Source organism: Stegodyphus dumicola, chromosome 11, assembly GCF_044657685.1.
Source record: "Stegodyphus dumicola isolate Sdum_Otavi_A_Nest chromosome 11, ASM4465768v1".
NCBI lineage: Eukaryota > Metazoa > Arthropoda > Arachnida > Araneae > Eresidae > Stegodyphus > Stegodyphus dumicola.
Window position 1 is genome coordinate 126,666,340 of NC_140778.1, and position 23,272 is coordinate 126,689,611.

General features: G+C 29.2%; 1 protein-coding gene across 1 annotated transcript in view; it reads left to right on the forward strand.

Annotated features, from left to right (window-relative positions):
• LanB2 (laminin subunit gamma-1) overlaps positions 1-23,272 on the forward strand; it is a 177,533-nt gene that overhangs the window by 123,164 nt on the left and 31,097 nt on the right. Inside the window, exons 8-15 of the mRNA XM_085827199.1 lie at positions 3,503-3,639; positions 5,625-5,747; positions 5,978-6,280; positions 9,158-9,382; positions 11,794-11,979; positions 13,762-13,888; positions 16,990-17,102; positions 18,506-18,817. Coding sequence (XP_085683325.1) covers positions 3,503-3,639; positions 5,625-5,747; positions 5,978-6,280; positions 9,158-9,382; positions 11,794-11,979; positions 13,762-13,888; positions 16,990-17,102; positions 18,506-18,817 — 1,526 coding nt within the window. The remainder of the gene's footprint in view (positions 1-3,502; positions 3,640-5,624; positions 5,748-5,977; positions 6,281-9,157; positions 9,383-11,793; positions 11,980-13,761; positions 13,889-16,989; positions 17,103-18,505; positions 18,818-23,272) is intronic.

Here is a 23,272-nt window from a genome sequence, read left to right on the forward strand (position 1 = left end):
GCAGAGTGATGGGGTACCAATTTCAGGATCGCTCCTGAGAGAAAAGGGGAAGCAGATTCATGCTGATTTAAAAAAGAGGAGCCATGCTGATTTAAAAATAGAGGAGCCTAATGTAAATGAATAATATAATATAATCAATTTATATATGTAATAATAATTTAATGCATATAATAAATTATTGTAATAATGTATGTAATAAATGAATTAAATGCATTTAATACACGTTATTTATTTTGCATTTTTAGTCTGAATATTATGATTTATCTTTTCTGTCCTGAAATTCGCACAACCTCTGGTCCCAAGTTATGAGGATTTCTGGACTCCTAATGTACTTATTTTGAGCTGCTCTCAGACAGCACCAGTATACCACTGAAGCTGTGCTTTCATTTTGGTGAAATAATTGTAGAAGTATTCTGTTTTAAATAAATGCAGTTTCATTCTATTCAGAAGATGCAGTAAAAACCATAACGTCAGTCTGAATAATTACATAAAAAACTACCCACTCCCAGTTATGAACTCTGTTAAATATCTTTGAGTCATGTTGGATGAGCAGTTAAATTTTAAAGATCATGCTAATTATGCACTTAAAGAAAATGCTGCCTGCCTATATGCATCTACAGTTTAATTGGTCATAAACCAAATTACACTTATGTGAAAAGAACTCCCTATGGAACTTCAGTTTGGGCAACTGCTGCAAAAAACTAGCTTAAGAAAGTCTGGATTTTTAAAATAAAATTATCAGAAACATTAACCAGTACCTTTCGGTTTGTGCAAAACATCCGTTTAAATCAAAACATCCCACATGGCCAAAATTTCTTTGTTTGAATGTAGATAATTTCTGCAAATCTGTTGCAAGTTTCGACTATCCACATATTAATTTAATAAATTATGATGTGATAATTTTGCAGCCCTACAAGTGCTGAGGACGATTTTTCACAGTACTACCTCATGTGCATAATATATGTAGATGTATATATTCTAAAATTACCTCTGTTTAACTGAAAAACAGTTTGAGATGTTGTATTTCCTGGAAAAGCAGGATGTGAACTTTGCTTTATTATTTTCATCTTATTATTCACATATTTTTTCTACACTTCACAGGTATTCATTATATTATGTTTTTTTCTGTTTTATATTTATTTCTCACTGTTCCTATATTGCAAGATAATATGCTGTGTTGTAAGTTTTCCTTTCATTTCTCTTTACTCTTTCAAGTCTTCATTCATCACTAGATGGCAACACAGAGCAACAGCTTTTGTGATTCTACCCTGTTCCTGCATCATTTCTCACCAGCTCGATCATGCATTAGTTTTTCGCCCCATAGCGGCGCTGATTGTGCTTATTACAAATTTACCACCAGTTGCCTTAGAGAACTTGCTAACTAGGTTAAAGCCCACAGTAGCTAATTGCTTAAGATGGTCAGCAGTAGATCAGAAAAGATATCTGATAGTACAAACATCTGGATTCAAAACCCATCCACAGTGTAGATTAGCAATTATGATGCCCTTGAGCCATGAAAATGTGAAGAACTGGAGTGTGACTAAAAAAAACTAAAAAACAAAGTGAACAAAGAACATACCTACCTGTATTTGTTTAATTGCTTTCATTAGGATGAAACTCACACAAGAGTTCTAAAAAAACATGATCATTGCATACTGTAATGCCATGGGACATTTTCAGAGCTGTTGTTGGTTGTATATGACCATGCTGAAGATGAAAGTTGAACTGAATTGTGTTAAACCATGCAAGAATTAGCAAAAGTGATGGAAACTATCCACACAAAATAATGTGATATATTTCCATCAGTTTGGTTAAGGTTAATAAAAAACAGGTTTTGGTTTGTTATGAAGTTTACAGTTAAACAAAAAGAAAATCTCGTGATTGCATGTATTTTCTTGTTTTCATTCTGAAAGCTGAACATTCTTGGATCACATCCTGATATCTGATGAAAATTACACCCTTTACAGCATTGGCAATAGTGTATTAGAGGGAAGAAGCTCATTCCATCCTTTAAACGAGGCTTATTTCCATGTGAGATCCTGCTATCAGTTTGATGAGATTTCTGTGGTATACATTTGAGCTGCAGCACCAGTATACCAGTATAAGACAGCACCAGTATACCACTAAGGCTGTGCTTTCATCTTTGTGAAATGAATAGATTTCTGATTTGTAGAAGTATTCTCTTTTAGCAAAATGGAGACTCTTGGACTTAGGTTGGGACCAGGCACCCAAATCCAAGCCATGTCTCCAGACATTGCCATTCGAAACTAGTATTACCTTTTCAAATAAGTGTTACTTCCAATTAATTAAGTTTGTTGTTTCTATTATAGCAAAAGTCCAACTAGCCAGCATTAAACTAATGAAAATGGTTAATAGTAACCAGAATTTTTAGAATTTTAGAAATCCTTTCTCCCCTCTCCATAATAAGCAAAAGGAGAGACTTGCAAAGCCATTCTAAAACACATATTTTACCTTGTCACAAAACAGTATTTTTACATGTCGAGAGATAAGTATGACTTCACAACACAACCGTAAGATTTTTTGCACGGTGTACTAGGGCTTCTATAAAAGGTAATCCTATCTGTTTTAAGCGACTCTTCCTCATATCATTGAAGTTCTGAAATCGGACTTGCTTTTCTTCTGTGATTTTTTTTTTAATTGGTCATGCCTCTTCCTTAAGACATTACCTAGAAAGTTATTATTGAGAGAACTAAATGGTCATAAAATGTTATTAAGAACAAAAAATGATTTTTAAAAAAATTTATTTAAAGTGTACTTTGATTTTTTGCAAAAACTTCCTTTGCAGTCAGAACATATCAAACTCAACCTACATCTACTTTTATTTGTAAGCCATGCTTACTATTTAATATGTACTTCAGTATGCAATACATTTGCATACCATTAATTGTATTTGTTGATTATCTAATAAATAAAGAATGATCTGTTCCTTTAAAGTTCTTCCAACAGCTCTGTGAATTGCACTTTTTACACATTCAGCTAGCTGTCTAAAATTTTCATTTATCTGACATTCAGTATTTTCGAAGCTATGTAATCAAGCTGTTACTGTAACTACCAAATTTTCAATTCGACATTTTTTTAATCATTTGAGGCATTCTTTTAGTTTCACTGTTTTTTAGTCAGCCTATTTCCTGGTTTTCAGAAACTATCGTTATATATCAAATAAACATTTATCTGTGTCTTTGCATTTCTAAAAAAGAGGGGCATCTAATAATACTTAAATGAGGGAGACTATGTGCAAATATGTCAATATAAATATGAAGCATGAAATTCTTTTTACTACTTTTAATTTGCAGATATTATTTCCCTTTCAAATCTTTATTTTCAAGTTCAGAGATTTGTTTTCATATTTTAGAAAATAAAATTACACCAAAAATTCTGCTTACTTGTGAAACTTGAATATTAAAAACACTTTACTTTTTCGTTCAGTTTTAATATGTTGTATGGAATTTTAGTTTTAATGTGTTACTTTTATATATTTCAGATGCAAACCTGGATATTTTGATCTTCAAGCAGTAAATGAATTTGGATGCCTACCTTGTTTCTGTTTTGGCCATTCATCTATATGTAGAAGTGCACCTGGATATTCTGTTACATCTATTGACAGTGTATTTGTTAGAGGTAAATAGTATACATTAAAATTAAATTGGTAAATGTAAAGGTATCTCTTATATGATTTTGAATTCTTTGTTGTTTCTAATTAAGGAATTAATTCTGAATAATTGATCTAAATAAAATACATGTTAATTTACTAGCTACTTTTCTCAAACTGATGTTTGAAGTAAATGCTAGGCAGAGCAAAGGGATGAATGAAAAGAATTAGTAATCATATGATTAATGTAATAGTTCAAAAAGTATTTTGATATTTGCTGAAATTAAACTCATGTAAATGAGATCTGATATCGTTAAAATAACTATCAAGGAAACACACTTTTAATAATACTGAAAAGTTTGCTAGTGTAGTTTCTAAAAAATACATTTTTGATATTGAATTAGTATACAGCTAAGTTTTGAGGCATTCTTTTCTTTATCCATTTATATATCAACTCTTGTTTTTAACAGAAAAATTTTATTTTGGATTTTGTCATTGGGATGGAAGGAGATTGTTATGATAAAACTCAAACTCCTGTAGCTTCATAATTTTTTATTAATTATCTTCATCTAATGCATGACTCAGTAATTTTAAAGCCTTAATAACTTTAAGTCTTTTAATTTCAAGTCTCAATAAATGTAAAAATGATACAACTGTATAAAATGTTTTTATTTGCTTAAAATAGCTTTTTTTTTCTTTTTTTTTTTCTCTTTGACTATTTTTAATTCTTGTTAATAACATTACGATAATTTGCTATTGAATAAAGATATAAATCATAGTGGATAAAAGATAATAGTTTTGTTGTGTCATTTCATTGAAGCAATGCAGTTAATAATTTACTTCATTGCGATAAAAACATAAATTACTTGTAACTTGTTTATTTAATTAAAAAAATCTCAGGATACCACACAACTTCCTTGTATGGCCTATTAAATTACACACATTTTTTGCTGCATTTCATATAAACATATTTCCTTGAATTTCATTACAGATAGATTTCTCATTCAATTAATTCAGTTCTCACTTTGCGGCAAAGCAAAAATACATAAAACCTCAAAATATCTTAATTAAAAATTGAAAAATATAAAAAAAACATAAAACACCAAATACAGTTAAAACAGTTAAAAGGCAATTTTTACAATTAAAATTAGAGTTTGCATTCAAAAACAAGCAATTCAGCCAGCAGGCAAAAAAGCAGACTTTTCAGTGCACAAAACTGAAAGTTTACTTTTGGTCCTACTGAACAAAAAGACACTGAAGGTGCAGAAACTGACTTAATTCACTATTCCACTAGGTTTCAAATTTAAAGAAATGTGGCTGCTATGGTTTAAAAAAGTTAGGCTTAGCTACACTTAGCAACTCTTTTAAATTGTTGATAATTCTACAACTATTGCATGCAGATTAACTAAAGGCATAAAATTCTTAATCAGAAGATAAAAACATTAATTCAATTAATTTTTAAAGCAAAAAATGCACAATTTACTAACATATAATAATTAAACAAACTGTTACTGAGCTGAGAGATGAACAAAATATCTTCTAAATGTATTTTAAATCAATTTTGTAATCTGTTTGGGGAAAAAGGAGTCCTTTATTCTATCCTTACGTAAAGATGTCATGTAAAAACATCATTAAATTGCATTCGATAGCAGTCAAAATGGATAATTGCGTTGAAATATGATACCCGGAATTTTTCATGATTACAATACTTCCTTTACTTCGTACAAGGAATTAATTAGGGTATTGAAACTATGAAATTCACTTTAAAATAGCTTTAAGTGTATATGAGTAAGTTAATGTTCCTTGAAACAATAGTTACTATTATTTTTATATTAGATATATTAGTGTCAAATGAATTAGTTTGTTTATTTGGATGCTTTAGTATTTAGTATTGTAGAAAAACTTTTTTTTTCCCAATGGAAACTCTTTTTTTTTTTTTTCCAGAAATTCCTAGCTGTTTCAAATTTAACTATTTATATGTAATGGCATGCATTAATATAAAACTTATTTTTAGATAAGGAAAGGTGGCGAGCTGCCGATTCTAAGGGAACTGACATCTCAATTATTTTTAATCCTTCTAATCAAAATATAGAGGTTACAGCAGTATCAAGAGAACCTGTTTATTTTATTGCACCAGGTATAGTTGTTGAATAATAATCTAGTTTTATATTCACAATAGTAAATTATTTGCTTTATTTAGTTTGCAATATATGCATCAAATTTCCATGTATTAAAGTCAAATAAAATGTATAAGTACTTGAGCATATAATATATATGAGTAATTTGTAAAAGCTGTGATTTATATTTAAAGCCAGTAAAATTCATATTTCTGTGCTTCTTGCATATTTACTTTGTATATTTTCATAGTCAGATACCTTGGAGATCAGCGTACAGCATACAACCAGTTCCTTAGCTTTACTTTAAAAATTAGTGAAGATGGACCCCAAGCTACACTTGAAGATATTGTGTTGGAAGGATCAGGGTTATCAATTTCACTTCCAATCTTTGGGCAAGGGAATCCTCTTCCAACAACTTTTAATCAAGAGTACAAATTTCGAATTCATGAGCATTCTGTTTATGGATGGAATCCTAGACTTACTGCTCATGATTTCTTGACAATTTTATCAGATTTAACTGCAATAAAAATTAAAGGAACATATACTTATGGAGGTAAGTGTTAATAATTTTTCAAAAATGATTAGCAGTTAATGCAGAATAAAACAAAGTATTTTATTTTGTATTAATTAAAAAATAACTAAATACAAATGAAGTTTTTTTTTTTTTTTTTTTTTGGTAGGTTAAAAAAATTATAGTACTTACATTTTATGGTGATTTTAGTCCGCCCCCCAAAAAAAATTCATGCTTTTTTGTTCTGTCAAAAAATAAACAGTTATCAATCTGCACATATGCATGCAATTTACACTTTTTTTGATTGATGAAGATATTCTATTTTAAAGTAACATTAACATCGTCAAATGTTTAATTTGCTAATTATTTTCCATCTTCTATTAACGGCAAAAAAATGCTTTTGTCTATTTTCAAAAGGAATTTTTTTTTTATTTTCTTCCAAACAAATTTGTGAAAATAGTCATAATGTAAAATTTTATATTGGAAAAGAAACTATTTAGAGATGCAATGTCATCATTTGCAAAAAAGAAAAATGTCTTTATGTGGGAAATTGGTTTAATGGGTCAAAATATCCTTACTTATGGCCTTGCAATTCATTTATTGTAAGAGCTTAGTTCTTTGGTGCAACAGACAAATTGAATGGGAGAAACAATAATTATTGATTAAATTACATAAGGAAGGTCTGATTAATTTTTTTTTTTTTTTACAAGACAGTATGCCAGTAAAATAGGAGGCCCTGTTAAAATCTTACAGATTGATAAATTTCTTTTTAAAAAAGAAGATTTAGACCAGTCAATGAGTGCTGTGAGAGTGCTGCTCTAACAGATGATTTTAGCCAACATTTGCTGCAGTGTCTGTAAATGCTTCTTAGTTCAAGTACCAAACAGAAATGCAAGAACTGTCATGGAGAACATCCAGGTGCATATGAATGAAAGATTAATAATTCACATAAACTGTTAGAATGGGGATAAAACTGAAGAATTAAATGAAGCTGGTTTCTGTCACTTTATGGTGAGCCAAGGGTACAATATTGTGAATCCTATGACTTATATGGTACCCATATCCAGAAAGTAGAATGTATATGGGGATTTGGGAAGTGGCAACATGAAAGCATAGAGGTTTGACTCACCATCATGTGGAGTTCTACTAGCAGTTTATATTATGGGATCATAGTCAGCTATGATAATATGTTGGACACATGATTCGTAGCATTTGCTGAAATGTGACCATTTGACGTGTCTGTGAAAAATGAATTTATGGGTATGTTTGTGTGCAGTGTGTATTTTAAATAAATTACTTACAAAATTGTGTTAAATAAAATAATAAATAGACATTTTATTAAATTATTTCTGTATGTATATCTATGTATTAAATAATACATGCTACTAAAGTGGAAACATACGAATTCTCCTTTTGTGCCAAGGCTGCTGTAAAAAGAAATCTAAAGTAAAATTATTATATACAGTTCAAAGTCTGCAATTTGGATGTCTAATATCCAGAATGATTTAATGTGCAGAATTATGCTTCCGGACCAGCAGCATTTTTTAAGAAATGTTTTGAGAAAATAGCAAAAGACTTCAAGAGTATCATCTCACTTTAGCATATGCTTAATGCTTCACCCATGTGCAGTAGACATTTTTTCATAGGTTGAAAAAGAGTTTGGAGGGTCTTAGTGTCATCACTCCTAATTTCAATTTGACACTAAATAAACACAATAATTTTTAGCATAAGTTTGTATGTTCTAAATTTAACTCTATAGCTGCTGACATTTTGCTCAGCATCCATCTCAAGCTGAAACATTGTACCATTCATCATTGAATTTGCACCTACTGAATAAATAGCTTAGAACCCTGATGTGAACCTGGCAAATCATTTTTTTATTATTTTTTGCTGTTAACTTATGGCAGCTTGAAAAATGATTCATGAAATGATGCCTAAAACATTTTTTTTAATGTTAGTAATTTAATACCAAACAGCATGGTTACTCTTTATGTTGGCATTACACTTAGGGATGACAACTGGCTTCAGCCAACTGCTTTGCTCAATGTATTGATGAGGAGAAATTTAACATAAATTTCTTTCTGTATCCAAGAAGGATATTTTATAAATGATGTTCACAAGGGAAAAATTTACATTTAGTGCTGTTTGAATTAAGAATAACTTATATTTGTTGTTAAGCCTTAAGTATTTCTGGAAATTTATTTATTCAGAACTCAGATAAACCTTAAGCATATGCAGAAAATAGATGTAGATATAATAAATTATTAAACTGATGCAATTCAAGGTCAACTTCTTCAGCATGAGACAAAAGCAAGACAGAGTATAGCCAAACACATCTTTAGTTGCTAATCTCATGATGCATCACTAACAGTATATAGCAGATGATAGGTGAGCTTTATGATGATAACTGTAAATTTAAATGTTTTTAGGTGTTGCAATAAATAAATAAATTGGTAAAAATTAAAATGAAGTAAAATTTTCCAATTAATAGAATTTGTGAAGAAATGGGGAGAAATAGTAATAAATGAAGGTGATATAACAGTTGTATTCCATTGTGCAGTATACGCAGTTTCTTTAAAAATAGTGTAGTCTATGTATTTTCTTCCTCCCGATTTTCAAGCTGAAAAATTAGTAGAAAAGGGGTTAAATATGGCAGTTAGTGAAATTATGTTTTAAAAGAAAAATCTAATTGTATTCCACACTGTAAATGATCCTTTCTGAATGCACTGAACTTCTTCACTGGAATCAGTTCCAGAGAAAAGCTGAACACTTTCATTTGTGAGTTGGTTTCTTAAAATTCAAGTTGGCCACTTTTTTAGAATACAAGTATTTTATGCATAAACAGTTCTAATGCAAATTATTAAATGAGTAATTGTAATTTATACATTATCCTGATGCTCATATTTATTTCTAATTTAGGCACTGGCTATTTAAACAATGTCCAGTTAAGGGGTGCTCAGCGATCACCTATTGGAATTGAAGCAACTTGGGTTGAGATGTGTACATGTCCGGAAGGTTATGTTGGACAGTTTTGTGAATCATGTGAACCAGGATATAGACATGATCCACCACATGGTGGAAGATTTGCTCGTTGTGTGCCATGTAATTGTCACGGGCATGCAGAATATTGTGATCCTGAAACAGGTAAGAAAATCTATATTGTCAGTTTTAAAATTTTCCGATTATTTTATTTATTTATTATTTAATTATTTATTTTATTTATTTATTTATTTTTACATTTAAAATTTAAGTTTTGATATTTTTTTAAATCAACTTTTATCTAATTTTCTCTCTAATTTAAATATTCTGTATTTTTTTAGTGTTCTTGAAATAGTTCTGAAACATAAGAATTCTTTATTTTTATCCTTGTGATGTTTACAAAAACAACATCACAAGGATAAAAATAAAGAATTCTTATGTTTCAGAACTATTTCAAGAACACTAAAAAAATATAAATATAAAAACAAATTTAACTTTCATATGGGCTTTCTCATATGAATGATTTGTAGGTAGCCATAAGAGCTTATAATAATTGATATGGTACAGATTTATGAGAAAATTTTTAGATGTGTATTTGTAATGCTGATGAAAAATAAGTTATGATAAATTAAGTAATTTACTAATTGAAATGTGAGAAATTTATATTCTATTTGTAACCAAAGCAGTGACCTTAAAAATAGAATTTCATTTTAGAGCCAAATTGCCAAACATAAGCAGCAATAACAAGCCAAATTCAGTTATGAATTTGTGTACTTTTGTCAGGTTAGAATTTTTATTTGGAGAATTGTGCTATTGAAGTAATTGTTGCTTAGATCCAGATGTGTGATGAAAAACCCAAATTCCATCCTCAGCCATAATGGAGTATATTAATTCATTCCTTTTTTTAATTGCAGAGCATATAAGTTGAACCCATAATCCATAGTATTTTGTAATCTGCTATTAAAACTTTAGGTATGTAGCTCATGCATATTAATTTTAATTCTTTAATAATTGTTTCATGAATCATGAATTTTGAAATTAGAGGAAAGATTTTATGAAAGTCATTTATCATTCAAGATTCTTTTATCACTTCAGGAAGATCAGTAAGAAAATTTTTATGATTTTTTGAGCAGAATTTTCAGATTAAAAACAGCTTGCTATCCCTTTGTCTATTTCTCAAGAACTAACAGCAGTGCTTTATTACAGTCTGTCAATTTATAATGTCATAATTAACAGCACTAAAGCATCTGTTAATTTTTGATGGATGTTACCCTCTTGCAGAGATAAATCATATTAAGGCCTGTGCCTTATATTTTTGTTATTAATGATATGTTGGGATTATGGATCACTGTGTCCGGTTAAAATGTATTTTAGTTGAATGTGTGTTGGTGCAGCAATGCTAATTGAATGTGAGACCAAAGTAAGAAGTTTATGATCTTTCTTAGTGTTTTTTTATCTTTCAGAAACAATGCTGACTAGAAGTCAGCAGGCAATATAGTCTTACTTTCTAGACATGCTACAGTAGATGCCATATAATGTGTTCAGGGTTAATGTTCTCATTTGGATGTTATCATCAAATTGCCAAAGTCCCACTAATTTGTATTTTAAAATGGGAAAATACATCGCTTATTGTGATAAAAAAATTTAGTTAATATGATCAAAATATTATACAATTAAGTTTTTAAACTGAAGTAAAGTCATCAAATAAGTTCAAAATTGGTAAAAAAATTGCCAGGTGATAGAAATGTTGCCAAGTGAAGGATTAAGTTGCCAAATAGCTTAATTTCAATTTTTTAGTAAATTATTGCAAATTAGGAAAAAAAGAATTTTAGTTTGAAGTAGAGTTTCAATAAATCTACTGATTTCGAGAGCAATCAGACACAGAATTCCCTTTTTCAGGAGTAAAAAATATTTATGCAGAACTAATGAAATAAAAATTCTCCCCCTGAAATAAACATTTCCTGAAAACATGTTTGTTGATCTAAAGTTGCTTTTTTGCCTAATTTTAAATTTTACATTGACAAGTTCTTTCCCAATGGTTTGGTTTGTGTAATTATGGTAAAGCCTTGAGAGCTATCTGCTTAAGGGAAGGAATGCCTTCATAGAGGGCTTTCTAAGGGAAACTGGCCTGTATACATGTTACATATGGGTACACAAAAGTGCCCATGCAGCCAGCCCATTCCTGGGATTTGAACCTCAGACCGAACTGCCAGTGTTCAGTGACTTTTACCTGTCGCTGGTGGACCTGTCTTCCAATGAAGGATACCTGCTGGGAAAAGCATCATTAAAAAATTTCCAGAAACATGAACAGGTCATAATTAAGCTTTTGCATTTTCCTAATTAAAATGCTGTGACTATACCTGTTCGTATGTTTCTAGTTATATTAAATTAGTTGAATTCCAATGTTATTTTGAAGGATATTTTTCTCATTATTTAATGTTATCAAAATAACCATGGACAGCCATGATCATATTAAGCAAACCTACTATAAATAATTGCTTTGTAAAATGATTATGTTATGTAACTATCATATACTAATACTATTACTGTAATTTTATCCTCTTCTCCCACAATAGGTCGTTGCATATGCCAGCATAATACTGGAGGTGACAATTGTGAATATTGTGCTTCTGGTTTCTATGGAAATGCTGTTTTAGGAACAGCTGAAGACTGCAAACCCTGCCCTTGCCCAGGTGGTGGTGCATGTGTAATTCTACCAGATGAAGAAGTGGCATGTCTGGAATGCCCTGAAGGATATGCTGGTAAGTATGGATTAAATGAAATTGTTTGCGATATATATTTGTACATGCATTATTTATTGCTAAAATTATTTAAGTTGATAAACTCTTCGCATATTTTTTTGCATATATACTATTAAATTATTAATTCAGTTATTAAATATGTAATTTGATGTAGTTTGATGACTTTAGATTATTGATAAGTAGTAGAATTTTCTTTGAAGCCTTTTTTTAATTTAAAAACTCTGTATAAATTTGAGAATCAGAAATTTAAGAATAAGATCTTTAAATAAGGGTTTAAAGTCTTTTGATTTTATTTTGCAAAGAACAATGACTAATATGTTCAGAGTAAAGCAGTTTTTAAACATTTTTGAGATATCTGTAGAATATTTAGAAAGAGATTTTTGTGACAGACTATTGCAAGCAGTTAATCAATAATTCTAAAGATCCAACAGTTGGAAAGTAGCATTTATTTATTTATCTTATCATTTATTCAGTACTTTCCTAGGTTTGCTAATTTAAAAAGTAAAAGCAGAGTAGTCTTTATAGAGACGTTATATTTTTATATTTTATATTGTTATTTAATTAAGGGGATGTACTAGAAGAAGGTTGCTGAAAGTTTGTTTTAGTACAATAAATGTTCTTCATGCTTCTCTCCTTTTCAGAAGGTGTAATTTAATTAGTTAATTAAAGCTACTGATTAATGGAATATATTAAAAATGCAATTACATTTTTTAATCATACTTTAATATTGCTGTTAATTCGTATTATAAAATAAAATCACAGTTTATTTAAATAATTCAATTTTTAATAGTACTGTAATCATATATTAATTTTTTACATCAAAATTTTAGATATTTAAGTGTTTCATAGCTGCCAACTCTGTGATTTTATCGAAGGTTTCTGGTTTTTCATCATATTCACCTACCTTCACGTAGATCAGTGAAACTTTCAGCTTCCAATTTTTAGCCTTTACTAGGAAAAATGTTTTCCACATTATTAAATTTTATTTGATCTAAATTTGTAGACATCTGCGGAACTTATTATAAAGATTCAACAAATGTTTAATCAATTACTGTTTATATTTAAATTTAGCCATGCAGTAGTTTTAAGATTAATTATTAGTTTTATTTTCATCATATTTAAAAATATATTCATCATAAATAAAAATATTTGCCTAATCAGAAATTTTTCAGTACAAAAGTGTAAGAAAATTAGAAAACAAAATTAGCCAAAGAACAAAAAAATTCAGAATAACTAATTAGATATTAATTTATTTTACATCAGGATCATATTAAAAATTGTTCAGCAATCTGAAACATACATTAAAAATGAATTTAAATCAATCTGAGCTATTTTGAAATTACATCATTGCTCAGTGTGAAAACTTTCTGGAAACTCCCAGTTTTTGTATGAGTATCTTTCAGTTTTTTGCATTTAACTTTGGAAGCTGAGGTGCTGCATTATATACAATATGATCATAATAATTTGATAATTTTCAAGTTAATTTTACAGTGATTTTATTCATAAAGAAAAATTAAAAAGTTTTAATTTGTATTTACTGTGCAGTAAATATGTCTGGAAAATGTATACTGTAGACTATATTAATGGGGTAAATAATTATAAAGCTTAATGTCTCAGGTTTAGGAATTAAAAAAAGAATACTGGCTTAACTATGTTTATGTAAACCATTTTCATAATACAATACATGAAATTTTGTCTAGTGTAAAAGCCAAAAATACTTAAAACTTTTTCACAATGTTTGTTTTTAAATTGTAAAAGTTATGCATGTTTTCTAATAATTAGGTCATCGATGTGACTTATGTATTGATGGTTATTTTGGAGAACCTACTGAACCATATGGTCACAGAGAATGTCGTAAATGTGAGTGTAATGAAAATGTAGATCCGAATGCTATTGGAAACTGTGACAGGTAGTTTTCTTAATCTTTATTTCTCTGAAAAAGTATATATTTATGTAAAATAACTATTTCATTAGGACGAAAGTTTGAATATTTCATAGTGTAGTTATATTTCTGTCAGTAATCTGCACAATTCAGTTTTGCTTATTAAATCTGAAATAACCATTTAAATTTATCTTTATTGAATATATAATAGAAAAAGAAATATTTGGATTCTTCAGTTACCTTTTACTGTGTTAAAAAAGTATGCAAAGTGGAAATTGTTCTTTTTTTCAGTGAAGACATGGAAGAAACTTATATAGATAGATATTCAACATGGCAAAATTGCAATTGCTTTAAAGTGATGATATAAAGAATTGTATTAATACCCGTCTATTTGAAAATTTAACAGAAAATTCTAACAGGTATTTAAGTTGTGAAACTTGAATTTGACTGATAGAGAGTGTTAGTTTAGTCTGTGTGGAAGAAGTATATGGAGTAACATCACCCAGGACAGTGTATTTCATAGAATTTAAGGATCTGTTGATCATGTTGCAGGATGTCAGATTTTCAGCAAAAAAAAATGCTTGGATGTGTTTCATCAAAAAGTGATCATTATGATTCCAGATTTACTTTACCAAATTTCTCATCTTCTGACTATTTTATTCAATCTTAACAATATCCTTGTGTAGGCAATGTTTTCTGGCAATTCAAGCCACCCAAGCTGGGTAAGGCCATATCTAGCATTTTTGATGCTCTAGGCAATCTGTAAAAGTACAGCATTTTAAACATTTGTAGTCTCTTTTAAATAAAACCTGTTGAAAATCTGTATACTTTTCATAAGATGTAAATGTTGATAATATCATTGTGCTGTAATTCTTGAGCCATATTAATTTCTGTAACCAGAAATGCAAGAGAATTCGCTTTATTAATTTAAAATTACCACAAATAAGTATTTGTCAACTCCCTTCTGTTATAAACTCCTGTCCACTACAACTACTGATACCAGAATTCTCAAAATTTTGTAGAGAGTGCATGCTTTAGGATAAGTAGTTTGAAACCAACTTCATTTGGTGCTTTTGTCTGCTCTTGAAATAAGATCTTGAAAGATTATGGCCATCTCATCATTATTAATATCATATTTATAGTATCATAGTTGCTTACTCTGCAACTTCAATTTTCTTTTGTGTTTAGCAAATTGCAAGTTTTTGCAATTTTCTGGTAATCAATTTCTGTGTAATTTTTCAAAATCAAAAAAGTGGCAACATGCTGAGTTGTTTAAATTTTTGCTTCATTGGAAAAGAAAATATTTGACTCTGAAGAAATTTTCTTTAAACTGCCTTTCTAGATTTACTGAAGCTTTGATAAAGTATTCATAACCAGATATTCATTTAGTTCTTCATATTTTAATGGTTTTGAATATAGTGATAGGTTTTAGGAAGAAATTTCTAAGCATTTAAATATCTGTGTGCACAGCGAAAATTCTTTATAAAATATTTTAAATGCACCGCAATTTAAATATTTTATTTAAAAACCTTTTTACGTATACATCACTTACGTTAATCTTTATTTTGGGGAATAAAAAATAAAATTTTGAAAAATTTTGACTTCTTGAAGAAAATTTGGAATTTTGAAAATATTTTGTCCCCTTAAACTCTGGATGAGTCCATTTTCAATTTGCCTCCCTTAACAATCAAATTGCCCACGTTGGAAAACACTGCTCTAGAAAGTTTAATTAACTCTGAAGATTTACATGAGGATGTTCAAAAATCGTCTTTCTCGCTTCTAGCAATGAATATTTTATTTCAATATTTTACTTATCACTCACTGAGATATTACCACTCTAAAGAACTTGCATGGTGCCTTCTGAAAGTTTGCAATTGAGGCAGTTGCCTATTTCACTTATGCTTTGGAACTTGACTTCCTGATGGAAACTAAATGAGACATTTCTCTGAAAATTCAATTAAATGAACTTTCAGAAGCACTGGAGCAATTGTAATATATGTGTATATAATGTAGGTATGTATTATAATATATGTCTTTATGAAAATTTCGTATAGAGGATACAATTTTATAGAAATTCTTGCCGAACTTTGTAGGTAATCTTCTACAGAAATGTCTGTAGGTAATTCTTTACAGAAATGTTTCTTTCTAAAATTCTATAGAAATTTTATAAATTTTTCAGAGCAGGATTCTGTAGGAATATTACTTTACAAAATCATAAAAGAAATTTTACAAAGACTCTCTAGAATTGTAATTCTGTAGAAATCAGAAAATTTTCAAACTGTAATCAAAACAAAATTTTCAGTTTTTAATGTGCTATAATATGGAATATAAAGGAGCAAAAATAAATGCTTTTTATATTCATAAGTGTTGAATCAGTTTTTAAAGGAAATTTTTAGCTTAATGTTCATTAGCTTCTGAATTTATGTAATATTTTGTGAATTTCTTTGTACAGTATTGTTTAAATACAGAAATTAAATCTTGTAAAAGTTTAAAATCGATTTACACTATAAAAATAAATTAAGAGGTTAAATTTATGCTATTAATTATAAAATTTTAATTCCCTGATAAAAGAGCTTTTAGTTATTGTATGTATACCCCCAATAAAAGAAATAGTTTCTTAATTTCTATTAAACTTAATTGTTATTTAAAATTTATTTATTTTCATTTAAATATTTTGTTTAATCAAAATGATATTAAGATTTTTTATTAAGAAAAAAATCACATTTATCGCAAAGGTTTATATCCCTATTAAAATTAAATTTAATTCTATTGAAGATCTCTGAATTAGTTTATAGAAAATTGAGCCATGATTCTAAAGAAGTGTAATGTTGAATTTCTTTTTATAGAATCCTAAAAGACATTTTTATAAGAGTATGGATGTTACTTGACAATTAGATAACTAGATCATAAGTTTTTATATTTAAATAGAATTCTAGCAATTTCCATGTATACTTCCATGTATTTCCATGGATAGCAGTATAATGCATTTAGTGTGTAAGGCAGTATAATGTATTTAATGTGTATATTTTTGAAATATTTATTTCATTATTGAATTTTCTGTTAGTAGAACATAGAATTTCTTCAAACTTCAGTTTTATTTTAATATACTAATTTTTGAATTTGTTTAGAACTACCGGAGAATGTTTGAAATGTGTTTATAACACTGGTGGAAGACACTGTGAATCTTGCTTACCAGGATATTATGGAAATGCAATTTCGTTTCCGAAAGGAGATTGCAAAGGTTTGTTATTAGAAAGCTTTCCTAATAAAGTATTTTTGAACATTAGTCTAACTTAAGCAAATATTTTTTCCCCCCATTCATTGCCATTATATATATAGATACACACATGCACATAGTTGTAAAGGTTTTTTTTTTTTTAATCAAATGTCTAAATTTGTAGTCTTTGCGATTTAGATGAAGATTTTGAATTTGCAAGATTAAGTCATTGAATGACTGTCTGTGTTTTTTAAAAAAGAAACTACCTAATTTACTTTACTAATAATGAGTATTTCAGAATTTTTAGGCTTTAATTTTAAATAATGTAAAATTATTTCAATTAAACGTGTACTTGAAATAATGATCAAGATCATTTGTCAATAATTAGTTTAAATATTGCACTATTATTGACTATATACAGATAATAAATATGCAGTATGCAAGAGAAAAATGGTATGGGATATAAAATATGTTTTTAAATTCATGAGACAAACTTTAAGGAACAATAGACAAAACAGAGTTTTCATAACATAATATACACTTAAAACTGAAGTATTAGAGGGTTATTTTTAATATTCCTTATGGATGAATGTTTAGGGAAATTTTATCAGTTGCATTGTAGGTTTTTTTTATCTGATAAATCGGTTTACAGTGCTAAAAATGTAGATATGCATGTTATGTGTGAAACTTTCATCTGAAACTGAAGAGTCATGCAATAGTTTGACTATGAACACATTCCATTTATGTGGGTATTGATTGCAGGCATTGTAACTTTGTTAAATGGGAGCATTCAGTGGCAGTAGGTATGATGTGGTTCATGCAAGAAGTATGAGAATCCTGAAATAGAAGAACATGCTACAATACAAGATTTTCAAAATTCCACAAACTATTACTGTGGCTTTCTTGGACAATTTTGCAGTTCTTTCTACAAACCTTTCCAGATGAAACATATCATGTATTGGAGAGTTTTACATGGAAATTTGTGTCAAGAATGTATGCACGAATAGCTGAAGATTATCCTCATTCTACTAAGTTTGACTCTATGCATCTGAACATAGTGCAGTAAAAATTTCTTGCATATTTACTCTTCACAAATGAAGCTATATTTGATGGCATGGGACATTCAATGCGTACTATGCTCATATTTAGTTTATGATTTTGATTCGGCTTGATATGTGTTTCATTTTGAAATGTTTTAGTGGGCTTTTATTTTCTGTTAAAGTTTGTCTCTTGAATAAAGACCCTGTTGAAATTTAAATGCCGTTTTTGAATTTAACTTCCAAAATGACATTAAGAATAACTAAAATCTTTTAAGAGGTATTTAAATTGGTAGAGTGTATCATCAATCATTTTCATTTTTAAGAAAATTCATATTTTAAAATCATATTCATGGAGATAACTCATCTGTATATAAATTTTCTTCACAGCTTGCAACTGTAATCCTATTGGAACACTGAAAAAGGATCCCCACGTGGATGTTTTAGTTTGCAACTATGCGACAGGGCTGTGCCCATGTATGCCAAATGTAGAAGGGAAGCATTGTGATATTTGTGTGGAAGGTTACTGGAATATTGCCAGTGGCATTGGTTGTGAACCTTGTAACTGTGATCCAGTGGGTTCCTCGGAACATACATGTGATATTGTAAGTGGTCAATGTAAGTGTCGTCCTGGAGTTATGGGATTAAAATGTGATCAATGCCAACCTCATCACTTTGGATTTTCAATTGATGGCTGCAGCCGTAAGTAATAATTCTTATTCTTTTAAATTTACTTTCAGCTATGTATCATGATAACAAACTTTTCTTACCCCATTTCACATTTTATGTTATACAGTCAAAAGTCATTAATTCGGACACCCATAATCCGGAATGATCTATAATCCGGACCTCAAAGCTACAAACTTCCTGCGCATGCATCGCGTAAGACCTTTACGGCTGCGAATAGGCATGTGCGCGTGCACAAAATACGTTTACGAATGCGCGTTTAATGTATAACGAACGATATAAGCTAAGCTAAATTATCTAATTCAGTTAATGTTGCAGATTGCACTGTTCCTTAATCTTCTAATTAGATTCAGCTTATTATTTTTTGCAGACTGTAAGAGCAATTTTATAAAAGTAGGCTTGAACTTTTGATTATGTCAAAAAGAATTTCTGATTCTAGAGCTGTCAAAGGATCTACAAAGCGAAAGCATGTTCCGATGTCCATCAAACAAAAAGTGGAATTGCTGCAAAGAATAAATAAAGGCATATCCTTTGTTTATCTAAACTTTAACGTTTGTTTATCTAAACTTTGTTTATCTTTAACGCCGCGGTGCGCAATGAATTGGAAGTTGATCTGTCAGCACTATCCTTATCCTCAGGGCAGATGTTTTTATTTTATTTGGCTTATAATTCCTTACTAAATGTATTATTTCATCTCGATGTACTCCGTCTTTGATATGATTTAAATCAAATTCCTGGTCATTATAATTCGCTTCGGATAGCGAAGAAAGTGACAGAGGTTATTGAAAACGAAAAATTTCGATTGGCAAATTAGTCGGTATTCTCGACACAGCAATTATAGGACTTGAACAGCGGAACTTTGTAACTGAACAAGAAATTATGTCTGTTTATAGAATTAAAGAGAACATATTATCACATAAAAAACGAAACAACTTACATTGAAAGAAATGTTTAATAAAGTAAACAAATAAATATTAAGCTTTTTTTTTTTTTTTTTTTTTTGTAAATTTTGATACCCTTTAGATCATAATTGTTCTTTATTTCATAAATTACGGTTTCATATTTTTAATTTTATAATTTCTGCATGCCATCTTACCAGATTTAAACTGATGATCTATAATCCGGAATCGCCGAAGTCCCGACGAGTCCGGATTAACGACTTTTGACTGTAATAAGTTTCTTCAAGTACATAATGCATTGTTCTCACACTTTGTACCTTCAATAAATTATGATTCTTAAAATAAAAACTAGACAATTTTATGGAACTACTCTGATATGCGCCCTCAAGTCACCAAATTTCTCGCCAAATATTTTTGGCGAGAAACTTCACGCTGCCATGTTACTATCTAAATTTTTTGTCTACATTTTGAACTTTTAGCCTAAAATAGCTCCAAAAAGGCGGTTTTCGCACATGCAAAAACTACGTTTAAAACACACAATTTAGCTAAAAATCTGAAACAAAAACAAAAAATTTAGATAGCGAAAACGTAAAGTTTCTAACCAAAAATATTTGACAAGAATCCATATACACAGCGACATGTTTTAACGTAAAAAAACATCTACGAATTGCACAATGTAGGCAACGAACGAATCTACAAACTACGCAGACCTCGCTTTAATAAATTAACATAACAACAATAAATTTCAAAGAATACCATGTACACAGCATCCTGTTTAAACTTTAACTAACCAGTCATTCCAGGAATATTGGAGAAGTGATATGAGGGTGAAGCAAAAGAGGATGGAATTTAGAGGACTCATGTGTTGGATCTCTCATTTTAATTACAATTCAATTTTAATTACAATTAATTACAGTTCAGATGTTATTAAAAACAAATCCAGTGTCATTATAAATTAATAATGTAAAAAATATGTTACTGTTAAATACAGTGGTTCTGGCTAAATGAACGTAATTCATTCTGTAATAGTGTTAATTATGTTTCCATAGGCATTGTTTTCCATATGAGAATAATACTGCTCTGTTTCAAAAATCGTAAAAAACCTTTAAAAAAAAAGTAGAGAGAGAATTAAAAATACAACCATTGTTGCTATTGCCTGGAATTTACTATTTTAATAATTAATTATTAAAAATATGTTCATACACTGAATGTACAGAGCATTACTATTTTTTTAAGTTGGATCTGAGTCTTCCAAATCATCTTTCAAAGATGGCTCAGCTGTCCTTTACCTTTTTGCACATTTGTATTCGACTTAACTCATCTTAATTATAATAGGAAAAAAGCTTTTCTATTCTTTTCCTCATCACCAGAAAAAGGCTTCCTCATGTTTCTGGTTAAAAGAGGACTTCCAGTCTTTCAGTGATGACACAATATTAAGATATGTATTTATGTGCTCACTCTTTGTTGCCTTTGTTTATGCACATCCACCCGCATTTAATTTGTGATGAAATTTGTTAACAGTTTTTAATCCAGATTGAGTTCGTTAAGTGCAACATCTTTTGGTTTAGTCTTGCACTTGTTATGTGGGACATTCATTAGGCAAGATGTTCATTGTGGAAGATTCCATTGTAAACTCTTTATTCAAGAAATGCCATCTATGCCCTTTCGTGCTAATATTACACTCCACAAAAAGTTCAAAATAGTAAAATTTTATTATAAAAGGAAAAAAAGCTTAATTATCTCTTTTACCTCCTTCCTTGTAGGGCAATGAAGTTTGTTACGGGGTAACAAATGCAGGGAAGTTTTATAGCTGATATTTAGAATGAACAGAAAAGCTAGAAATTTAAAGCAAAAAGAATGATACAATTTAACAATAAAAATTAATTTTGCATCAGAACTTAATTTAATCATCATTAAATTAATTAATCATCATTAAATTAAGTTCAATAATTGCATTGGAACTTAATTAATTTTCTTTATGCATCATTTTCATATTCTTTTTCTTGTCTCATTTGATTCTAATGTTTTATTTCTTTCTGCAAAGCAATGTTTAAAAAGAAAAGAGGAGGCTTAATTTTTCTATTGCTGCATTATAATATTATGCTTAACAGTAGGACAATTGAAAATCCTCGAACTAAACGTGCATTTAGAGATGTATCAGAATTTAGGAGAAACGAAAGTTATGTATATTTGAATATTGAATTATTTTATTCCTCTGTTAAAATTGTACTTTGTTTCATAATTTATACCATTTTATAAATACTGAAATGCAGAAAACTGGAAATATTTTTGTGAACTTCATAAGTCTTTTTTCTGCTTTTGCAGTTAAACTCCTTCTTTATGAAATTTCAGAATTATAGATTCATTTTTTTTTTAAATCAAATTTTAAAGTTGAAAGCAGAAAATTAAAAAAAAGGGGGGGGGACTAGTTTACACAACAATTTTCTGATAGGTTTAAGTTTAAGTGTTTAAAAAAAATTATTTGCAAATTGTTTTATATAGAAATATCATTTGCCTTTTAAAATATTTACCTACAGTGTCAATGTAATTTTTCATTCAATTAAACCAACTTTCAGAAGAAATGTGCAATTTATATGTTTTCCCTTCTGGGCTGTCAAATCAGTGTCTGTGCAGCTGATGTGTGAATGCTACCAAATAAGTAAATTAAAATCTGAAAGCTTTCAGATTTTATATTATGCCCAAAGGGATATTTTTTCATTTACACATGCATACAAGTTTCAAGAGCATTTGAGCTAATACCCCTTTGGACTAAAAACATTTAAAAACAGCATAACTATAGAATTTCTGATCGACAGTCTCATATGCTAGAAATAAAAATGTTTCATTCTGTACAGTTTTCTTACTGCTTGCTTTGAAATTGTTTCGTTAATAAAAAAATTATTAAAGTTTTACAAGTTATCAAATAGATAATAAAACAAATTCAAAATACAAAATTTGGACTTCCAGGTGTCTAAGTTCAGGTGGAGGATTGCGATACTCAAAATTTGAAGGCTCTAGGACCGTTGTTTTTTTACAATGCGAAAAACATGCTTACATTCATGTAGATTCTTCATTATTTAATTTCTTTAATTATAATACAGGGTGATAATATTTGGTGGCAACAATTTCAAAAGTGATTCAGTGCTTTTAGTGGCTCAACACAAAATGCCATTTCGAGACAAATAGTCCTTCTGGGAAACACCCTTCGGGACTAAAAAATTAGCATTTAAATAAAGTGGAAACGGTTAATGATGCATTGAATCAAATTTTCAGACACATTTTCAGATATTGAAATATACTGAGAGCTTATGGTATCATGCAGTAGAATAATGCGAGATCTTACTTTTTCTTCCGAGGCCAGAAACTATTTTTAGCAAACAAATTACCACATACTAGTCAGTGTTTATAGCCAGAACCATTGCTTTTGAGGATTATTTATTACCCAAAAAATATAATAGTTATTTTCCTTTAAAGCAATTTATACATGGATAATTTTTATAGGATATTAATACATTTTGAAACTCTTGAGTAGTTTTGGGTTTTTTAGGAGTAAATATGTGTGTTGCCATTG